General features: G+C 49.6%; 1 protein-coding gene across 1 annotated transcript; it reads left to right on the plus strand.

Moving 5' to 3' along the window:
• The first annotated feature begins 1,257 nt into the window (after positions 1-1,257).
• LOC139002384 (L-amino-acid oxidase-like) lies at positions 1,258-5,950 on the plus strand. The gene is made up of 6 exons (XM_070403710.1): positions 1,258-1,470; positions 1,908-2,020; positions 3,261-3,528; positions 4,176-4,238; positions 4,441-4,574; positions 5,110-5,950. The coding sequence occupies exons 1-6, from the start codon at positions 1,258-1,260 to the stop codon at positions 5,948-5,950; spliced, it is 1,632 nt and encodes a 543-aa protein (XP_070259811.1).
• Positions 5,951-10,494: the final 4,544 nt, after the last annotated feature.

Consider the following 10,494-nt stretch of genomic DNA (forward strand, 5'->3'; position numbering starts at 1 on the left):
AATCCCACAAGCGCAAGGGGGCACAGCGTGCCCCAGCTCCTGGCTTTCCCTTTAAGAACAGGCAACAGGATGTATTGCGTGTTCTATACCAACGCTGGTTTCAATCTCGGCTGCATGTTAGAAAACCCGGAGGGCTTTGGAAAAAACACTGTGAGGCTGGGGAAGAGGGACAGGACTGCCAAGGTCCCCCGGGGCTAGTGATGTCACTGAGAAACTGGTCACAATTCCTCCACTCCCTTTCCCTGAAGAGAGATGTGCTTCACACACTCTCATGTACACACACACGCACACACACACACACACACCACCATCCTCTCACAAATGTACATATTCCCAAACGACACAGATACCTTCAGGCCCCAGCCATCCCCCGCCCCCACCTAACCTCACACTCAAATGCACACACAGAATTAAATACAAGAACACAAGCAACCATATTCTCTCTCCAACTCAAGCAAATGATCTCTTCCAAACCCAGGCTAACACACACCCAACACACCCAGGCTTATCCACACACACTACATCCCATCTCGCTGTCCCATACAGATTCATGCACACATTTGCTCGGGTAACACACTGTCCCACAAACACATCCCCTCACATAAAATCACAGACAATGGCCCTGATCGGTTTGGCTCAGTGGATGGAGCGTCGGCCTGCGGACTGAGGGGTCCCAGGTTCGATTCCGGTCAAGGGCATGTACCTTGGTTGCCGGCACATCCCCAGTAGGGAGTGTGCAGGAGGCAGCTGATCGATATTTCTCTCTCATCGATGTTTCTAACTCTCTATTCCTCTCCCTTCCTCTCTGTAAAAAATCAATAAAATATATTTTTAAAAATCACAGACAATGCACAGTCTGCACAGTACAGTGCAACAATCACAAACTCACAGTCACAGCAACTTGTATCACAGACAAGCTCACACACAGGCACACTCACCATCAGGCATATTTACAGTCAAATACAAGTCTGCACACATTCATGATTTCCAATCACATGCAAACACATGAACTTGCAGCCCACAATTACAATCACACAACTAACACCAGCATGGTTCGCACATCCGTTCGTACCCACACAACACAATCACCGCACCAGAGACACAATCACAAACATAAGTGTTTACAACGACACATTCAACAGGCTCTGCCTGACCTTACTATCCCCACGCGTTCGCACAGCCAAGCTCATCCTGGGGCAGGTGGGATAAAGCCTGGGCCCCAGAGAGACAGCCCCCATTCCTTTCTCTGCCCCAGGAATGCTGGTCTTGGGGCTCCTGCTGGCTACTCCCAGCTGCCTTGGCCACCATGACGACCTGGCCGAGTGCTTCCAGGACCCTGAGTACGAGTCCATCGTTGTCACAGCCCAGGAGGGCCTCCACACCGCCCCACTGCCCCGGCGCGTGGTGGTGGTGGGAGCTGGCATGTCCGGCCTGGTGGCAGCCAAGGCCCTGCAGGACGCTGGCCACCAGGTGAGCCGGCTTTGGAGGGGCCTCAGCCCTTTGCCTCTGGGTTTGCTTGCTCGGGTGGGAAAAGATCAAGAAAACAGTTGCACGTAACCCACTGGATCTCTTAGCCTTTAGTCATTGTTTCTCAAAACTCCCCTGAGAGTTGGCCTTAACTGCAACCTGTGTTCTCCCGGAAACAAAAGTAGGGAAGGGGTTTGCTAACAGGTAAAGACCAAGAGGCACACTGTGCCCTGCCACACGGAACTCTTCTGCCTCACTCACATTACTGAGGACCCTCCCGGAGGGCTCCCTATCCCCACGGTTTGGTTATCCTGCACATTCAGGGACCTAGCGCTGGGGATCCAGATTAGCGCCTGTGACTGGATGACTAGGTGGGGGGAGTACAGGGTGGAGAAGGGAGAGCCTGGCCCCGGAATGACAGCAGCTTCTCGGGACCTCAGGTTTCTGTCTTGGAAGCCAGCAACCGCATCGGGGGTCGAGTGGTCACAATCAGGAACAAGGAGGAGGGCTGGTACCACGAACTGGGGCCCATGCGAATCCCAAAGTCCCACAAGTAAGTCCTGGGAAAGGGTTGGAGGGAGGACAAGTAGGGGTGATTAGGAGGAGGTAGTGTGGGTCCTGCTGCCATTGAGTTAGAGCCGGTTCAGATTCACTGTCCCGTCGGATCGGATCCTGCAAGTCGGGACTAACACTGGTCTCCCACTTGACAGAGACCAGTCCATATCCTCAGAGCCCAGGGTCACAGAGAAAGCGGAAGATCCTAAACTAATAATGATACTAATTACCATTAACTCATCAAATTGTATACTTTAAATATAGGCAGCTTCTTACATGTCAGTTATACCCCAGTGAGCTATCAAATGATAACAGCTGCCATTTGTCGAATGCTTACTATGTGCATTATTTCATTATTGCAATTTGATACTTTTATGTTTCCCACTTACAAATCAAGAAACTGGGCTCAGAGATATTAAGTGACTCACCCAAGACTCTCCCAGGAGAAAATGACAAAGATCTTCAAAAGCAGGGGCATGCCTGGCACAAAAGAAGATGCTTGACTTCAAAACCTAACCCTAAAACTGTACCCAGCTCCTGGAAAAGAACCTGGCCCCTGGTCCTGAGGCTGCCAAGACAAAAAGACCCCTCAGCTGGTGTCCCATATACCTCTAAAAATATGACTTATTTTTTAAAATATGTTTTTACTGATTTTAGAAAGAAAGGAAGGGCTAGAGAGATGGAAACATCGATCCGCTGCCTCCTGCACCCCCCTACTGGGGATCAAGCCCCAAACCCCCTGCACATGCTCTACCTGACTGGAAATCAAAACGTGAGGCTGGGAAAAATATGACTTCTTTTTAAAATATAAACAAACCTGAGATTTCCCTCAAAACACCACCAAAAACTAAAACAAAACCCAAGTGAATTAGCGCAAACTAGAAGTCTTTAGCTACGGCCTCGAGCTTACCTGGGAATGGAAAGTGGAATTTCAAATACTGTCTGAATCAACAGGCCTCTGGTTCTATATTTGAATCCTATACACTGATATTTCCTAAACGGCCTTCATTCTGTGATGGGTGAACTCCCTACTCCCCACCTCCCTCAGGGCAAAAACAGAAGGAAATGAACTAATGCCACAGCAAGAAGACACAGGGGTAGAGATGAGGAAGGAGTTAGTCTGAGTTCCCTGGGCACATAAAGAAAATAGTTTTCCCGGAAATGGCTCCTGTTGTGCGGCCAGCAGGAATGCGGTGCCATTGGGATGGGTGTCATGTTGATGTCTGTACTTTCTCCAGGCTGGTTCACACCTATGTCAAGAGGCTGGGCCTGACGCTGAACACATTCATCCATTACAATGACAACGCCTGGTACCTCATCAATGGACAACGCTACCGCATGAGAGAGGTCAAGGCCAACCCAGAGATCCTGGGCTACTCCATGAACCCCACGGAGAAGGGCAAGAATGCCGAGAATCTCTCCCACCAGTCCACTACCAACGTGCCTCCTGCCTCACCCCTCCCAGGGATGGGAAAGAGCAGGGTCTGGCCTGAAGTCACCACGCAAGTGAGTGGACGGACCCAGTCACCTGACTCTTATCCAAGACACGCCTGATTGGTCTGCCTTCCCTCTAACACTCCCTAAGAATGCTACCACCCAACCCTGGTACCCAACCCCATATCCTCTGTCCCTGGGTGGCCCATGGAATTGCTTGATCAGTGGCAATGGAAGGAAAGGGAACCCGTGGTATTGAATCAATCCTGCTAGATCGCAGTGAATGTCTTCACCTTAAACTTTAGTCTCCACACAACTTTAAATGAAGGGGAGACTTTAGGACAGTGATTCCCAAAGTGGGCGCTACCGCTCCCTGGTGGGCGCTGCAGCGATCCAGGGGGGCGGTGATGGCCACAGGTGCATTTGGGGGCATATATCTTTCTGTTTAATTGCTATTAAAATTTTAAAAAAATTAATTTCCAGGGGGCGCTGAGTAATATTTTTTCTGGAAAGGGGGTGGTAGGCCAAATAAGTTTGGGAACCACTGCTTTAGGAGAAAGAGAAGCATTTAGGAGCTCCTGGAAGCATCCTTCCTTGGGTCCTTCCCTCCCCCGTTTTCTCTCCTCCCTCTTCAAAGGGACATCCTGAGAGCCCAGGAATACTGCTTCTGGACAATTAGCTTTCATCTAAAGCTGCTTCCCCTTCCTTCCCTTTTGCAGATCAATCAAAGTCTGAAAAATTTCAACTGCAGCCACCTGATGTCCTTTTCTAACTCCACCAAGGTGAGTGAGGCAAAGGTAGAGACGGAGGGGTGGGTGCTCAGCGTAGCTGCCAGAGTTCGGCCCCTGCCTACCAGGACCTCTCTTCCCACTGCCACGCCTCTACCTCACTGGAGTCCAGGCCCACCCCTGGCCTGACCCAGGCCCTGCTAAGGCCCCTTCCTACACACTGGGCCCTCCATCTGGCGTTTCTACCTCCCCACAGGCTTACCTGGTGAAAGAAGGGATGCTGAACCCGGGAGCAGCCAGGATGATCAGGGATATGATGAATGAGGATGTTGAATTCAAGTCATTCCTAGAGTCCGGGAAATCTGACATCATCTTCTCCAAAAGTGATGAGTAAGACTGATGTAAATCAGAACTCAAATCTGCCCCCTCCTCCAATCCAATCAGAGCAGAGAAAGGGAACTTGGATTATTGAGCAGTTACTATGTGCCAGGCACTGCCCTAAGCACTTCCCAAGCATTATGGCATTTAATCTTATGATCACCTAGAAGGTAGGTACCATTATTCAGAGCCAGTGAGGCTTCTGCGGCCCAGCGAAATTATGAAACAGCCAAGTTGGCACAACTGGGCCAAGGGCTGGAGCCTGAATCCAAACCCAGGTCTGTAGGATTCCTCCTGGGATGCAGAATTGCATAGTGGCTGAATCCAGGGCCTGTCATCATGGGAAACACCCTTTTCTCTGGGTGTCGGTGTTCCGAACTAGACTATTCAAGGCTAATCCTTCCCTCGCAGAGACTGGTTAAGATGACGTATAAAGTATGTATATGAAGCTAGCTTCTTCCTCTTTCGGACCAGGAACCCTGCTGGAGACGGGGCGACCTGGCCTCATGCCTCCCACCCTCACCCTCCGCTCTCTTCACCTCCACAGCTTTTCCGAGATCACAGGTGGCTTCGACCAGCTCCCCGAAGCCCTGAGTGCCAGCTTGAAGCCTGGCACCATCCATCTGGGCTCCAGGGTGGAGCTGGTAGTGAGGGATGGGCCTGAGGTCCACGTTTCCTACCGGGTGGGCAAGTCCAACTCTGCACTGCACAACCTCACAGCGGATTTTGTCATCATCTCCGCCTCCGCCAGCGCCACAAGCCTCATCACCTTTAGGCCACCACTCCCGCTAGACAAGGTGGACGCGCTGCGCTCGGTGCATTACGTCAGCGCTACCAAGGTGGGCCTGGCCTGTAAGGAGCCCTTCTGGGAGCGGGATGGCATCCACGGCGGGGTCTCCATCACCGACGGGCCGTCGCGCTACATCTACTACCCCAGCCACAGCCTTCCCAGCGGCAAGGGTGTCCTGCTGGCCTCCTACACTCTGGGCGACGATTCCCTCTTCTTCGCGTCCATGAAGCACGACCAGGTGGTGGATATCGTCCTGCAGGACCTGGCGGCGGTGCACCAGATGCCCAAGGAGGCGCTGCGGCACCTGTGCCCCTCCTCTGTGCTCAAGCGCTGGTCTCTGGATCCCCTCGTCAGGGGCGCCTTCGCCGTGTTCACTCCCTACACATCTAAGGCCTTTGTGCCACGGCTCTCCCAGCCAGAGGGCCGCATCCACTTTGCTGGCGAGCACACCTGCCTGCCCCCTGGCTGGATCGACACTGCCATCCAGTCCGGCCTCCGGGCAGCCAGGAACATCCAGGCTGCCGTGGACCAGGAGGCCAGAGGAGGCAGGCCTTTGCCAACACCCAGAACCGTTTCTGACGTGGAAAGAAGGCCCTGAGGGAACCTGGCAGGTGGGAGTGTGTGTGTGTGGGGGGGGGGGGGGGGCTCAGGAGACAGGTCATCATTAGTCTGCCTTGCCCTTGCCCTCAAACAGGCCCCCAAAATGGCAGATAATGAGCCCAGCTGGTGAGTCTGCAAGAAAATCATCCCTTTTTCTTTCTTTCTTTTTTAAAAAAAATATATATTTTATTGATTTTTTTTACAGAGAGGAAGGGAGAGGGATAGAGAGTTGGAAACATCACTGAGAGAGAAACATCAATCAGCTGCCTCCTGCACACCCCCTACTGGGAATGTGCCCGCCACCAAGGTACATGCATGCCCTTGACCAGAATCGAACCTGGGACCCTTCAGTCCGCAGGCCGACGCTCTATCCACTGAGCCAAACCGGTCAGGGCCATCCCTTTTTCTGTGTCTCTCCCCTGCCTGCCCTTGAGGAGAAACCGCAGAGTCAGGGTGCAGTAGACCCCCTCATGAGAGGGGGTAAAAACAAGACCCCCCCCCCAGTGGATGCCTGAAACCACAGATAGTACCAACCCCTCTCTGTGCTATGTCTTTTCCTATATATACATACTATAAGTTTAATCTATAAATAGGCGCAGTAAGAGATTAACAAAAATAACTAAAAATAAAATAGAACAATTATGACAATGTACTGTAAAAAAGTGATGTGAGTGTGGTCTCTATCTGTTCATAGCTTCCACCCACACATGTAATGCCTTTTCAGTCTCACCCAAGCACTCACCACACACGGTGCCCAAACCGTTACAGTTTGAGGTGAGACAGCAAAGCTAGAACAAATTTCTTTTTCCTTCTACACAATGTTATGTTCTTACCATATATCTTAGCATATGACTTTTTGTCTGTCTTTATTAAGTCAAGAACTTTCACCTTTCCACTTAAAGGAAGCACTTTATGCCTTCTTGTTGGCATATTTGAATTGGCAGCATTGCTTTGGGGGCTATTATTAGGTAAAATGAGGGTGACTTGAACACAAGCACTGTGATCCCACGACAGTCGATCTGATAATTCAGGCGGCTAAGTGATTAAAGGGCAGGTCGGGTATACAAGGTGGATACACCGAACAAAGGGATGATTCAGGGGTCAGATGGGACAGAGCAGGATGGAGCCAGATTTCATCACGCTACTCTGAATGGCACCCAACTGAAAACTTATGGATTGTGTGTTTCCGGAAGTTCCCATTTAATATTTCTTTATCATGTTCGACCACAGGTAACTGGAACCGTGGAAAGTGAAACCCTGGGTAAGGGGGGAGGAGGAGAGACTACTGTATATGGAGGGACAAGGAAACAATCAAGGTTGGAGAATGCTAGAATCAGCCCTTTGTTCGGAGAAAATTATCTCCTTCTGTGTAATAGAAACAAGCAAATGAGAAAGGATTCACACACTCTACTTTCTGTCATCTACAACTAGAAGCTCCTAAAGGGACAAATCCAAACCATAGCAACAGGAAACCACATAAGGGCCACACATACTCACAGCGCACACAAATCTTTGCATGCCTGAGCCAGGGACCTCACATCTTGGCCCAACGTGGAGTCTAGGTGGCGAGATTGAGTTCTTTTCTACTCTTTTTGAGCCTGCCAGAGCAGAACCTGGACTTCCCAATGATGCTCTTGGCCCATGGACTTGCCCTTCACCTCCCCATCACCAACCAGAACCCTCCTCCCCACCTCTGTTTGTGCAGTCCACACATCCCCCTGGGAGGATACAAGCTCATCCTACATGCTCCCTCCCCACTCTGCTCCTCTCTGAAACCTGTCCGTCCTTCCAGGCCCAACCTAAGTTACTCCCCCTCCTCAAGTCCTCCCTTAGCAGCCACATCCAAATCCCAGGGATTTCTCTCTTTGAACCCTGACCCTTCCTCCCTAGAGTTCCAAACATTTGGACTGCAGATCTTCTTGTGCTGTTATATAATTCCTTCTTATGGTGCATCATCTGTCCAACTACACTAAGAGCCCCCAAGAGCTGGAATCATATCTTGTGTGCCTTTTTGCATTTTCCCTAAGTGTATTTGATTCCCTTTAATCTTTCAATTAATTTTTATTATGCATTTATGATGTGTCAGGCATGAGCCTTATTATCCAATTGAATCAAAACTCCACTCTGACCTATGTCTAAAACAAACAAACAAACAAACAAACAAGACAGCCCAGCCATCGTGGCTCAATGGTTGAACATCGACCTAGGAACCCAAGAGGTCATGGTTGGATTCCCTGTCAAGACACATGCCCTGGTTGCAGGCTCAATCCCTAGTAGGGGGAGTGCAGGAGGCAATTGATTGATGATTCTCTCTCCTCATTGATGTTTCTATCTCTCTCTCCCTCTCCATTCCTCTCTGAAATCAATGAAAAAATATATTTTTAAAAATGTGTATCTGCAATTTCCCGGCAGAGCACATACCCAGGTTGCAGGTTTGATTCTCAGTCAGGGCGTCCCATGAGGCAGCTGATTAATGTCTCTCTCTCTCTCTCTCTCTCTCTCTCTCTCACCAATAAAGCATATCCTTGGGTGATGATTTTTACAAAAAAAAGAAAAACTAAAAGCAGTAGGCAGTTTCATGGTGTTTTTGCACACCCTAGGGGACCCGTTCCCAAGCCCAGTACAATTAAGAGGAGGTCACCCAATTCTTAGTTTCTTCTCTGGAAAAGAATGGAATTTGTTTGCAATGTGTAGGCATGACTGGGGGCTGCTCAAGGGACTGATTTCTGTTCCATCTGACTCAGACAAGAACAGTGGCATCGTTTGGAGGCTGCTGTGAGCAGTGGCACATGCCATGGCATCTGAAAACTGCAGAGGAACTACAGACCCAGGGGTGCTTGGAGGCAAGAGTTGATAGGCAAAGGGATGCAACAGAACATCTAAGGCCCTGAGAAGAAGCAAAGGCGAGACCCTTAGGGAAATTAAGACATTTAAAAGCAGCTGTGTATACACATGAAAAGCCCACAGCTAACATCATACCCAATAACATATTTAAAGCTTTTCCTTTAAGATCAGGGACAAGACAATGCCCCCTTCACCACTCTATTCAACATAGTACTGGAAGTCCTAGCCCAACAATCAGGCACAAAAAATAAATAAAGGCATCCAAATTGAGAAGGAAGAAGTTAAGGGGAGAGACCAAGATGGTGGCATAGGTAAACACCGGAGTTTGCTGCCTCGAACAACCACTTCAAAAAGACAACTAAAAGACGGAACGGACATCACCCAGAACCACAGGAAGGCTGGCTGAGGAGAGACTCTTCAACTAGAAGGAAAAACAACAGCATTACGAGGCTTAGAGGAGGCGCAGTGTGGAAAATTTAAAGGTACGGTGGTGCGGCGGTGTGCGCTCAAAGCGGGCTGGTGGCTGAGGGCGCGGTTGTCGTTTTCAATCAGGAGTGAGTCTCAGACTCTGGGCTATAGATCCGGGCGAGTCTCTAGGGATCCTGACTCAAACGGGAGAAGCGGGACTGTCTGGCTACGGTCCCTCCGAGATTTGCAGCGGTTGCGGGGACAGAGAGGCAGAGCCCCTGGAGACTGACTGAGAGCAGCCATAGCTGCTCCCTCCCCCCGCCCTGTTGAGCCCGCCCCGCCCAAGCCCTGCGCAGAGCCATTTGCCGATCGCCTCAGGCAAAGGCTGGACTAGCGCCTCCCCAGAGGACTGAAGTTTTCCACACAGCTGATTCCTACAGCCAGTCGGCCTGGTGGTCAAATCCCTCTAGTGTTAACTACAACAATTAAGGCTTGGCTAGAACAAGACTGCGCACAAAGACCACAAGGGGGTGCACCAAGAAAGCATAAAAGATGCGGAGACAAAAAAACATGACAGAAATGGAGGATATGGAGCTAAGAATCGCAATTTTGAGGGTTTGCTATAAACTTGAGCAGAGCCTCACGAAAACTAATGAGACCCTCGATTGTAAAATAAAGAAATTAGAAAGTAAGCATACATGGACTGAAATAAAGAATATTATACCCAATAGCAGACCAGAGGAGCACAAGAATCAAACCAAAGATTTGACAAAAAACACCCAACTGGAAAAGCAAAATGAAAAAAGAATCCGAAAGTGTGAAGATAGTGTAAGGAGCCTCTGGGACAGTTTCAAGCGGACTAATATCAGAATTATTGGGGTGCCAGAAGATGAGAGACAGCAAGATATTGAAAACCTATTTCAAGAAATAATGGCAGAAAACTTCCCCCACCTGGTGAAAGAAATAGACTTACAAGTCCAGGAAGCACAGAGAACTCCAAACAAAAGGAATCCAAAGAGGACCACACCAAGACACATCATAATTAAAATGCCAAGAGCAAAAGACAAAGAGAGAATCTTAAGAGCAGCAAGAGAAAGAGACTCAATTACCTACAAGGGAGTACCCATACGACTGTCAGCTGATTTCTCAACAGAAACTTTGCAGGCCAGAAGGGAGTGGCAAGAAATATTCAAAGTGCTGAATACCAAGAACCTACAACCAAGATTACTTTATCCAGCAAAGCTATCATTCAGAATTGAAGGTCAGATAAAGAGCTTCACAGACAAGGAA

This window comes from Myotis yumanensis, unplaced genomic scaffold, assembly GCF_028538775.1.
Source record: "Myotis yumanensis isolate MYYU_CA2020_CCGP unplaced genomic scaffold, mMyoYum1.0.hap1 SCAF_2, whole genome shotgun sequence".
Classification (NCBI taxonomy): domain Eukaryota; kingdom Metazoa; phylum Chordata; class Mammalia; order Chiroptera; family Vespertilionidae; genus Myotis; species Myotis yumanensis.

Excerpts from the sequence above, each read along its gene's own strand:
- LOC139002384 (XM_070403710.1), top strand. The coding sequence starts at position 1,258 with ATGCTGGTCTTGGGGCTCCTGCTGGCTACTCCCAGCTGCCTTGGCCAC. Across the intron at positions 1,471-1,907 it reads TGCAGGACGCTGGCCACCAG|GTTTCTGTCTTGGAAGCCAG; the intron begins GTGAGCCGGCTT and ends TCGGGACCTCAG. Across the intron at positions 3,529-4,175 it reads GGCCTGAAGTCACCACGCAA|ATCAATCAAAGTCTGAAAAA; the intron begins GTGAGTGGACGG and ends TCCCTTTTGCAG.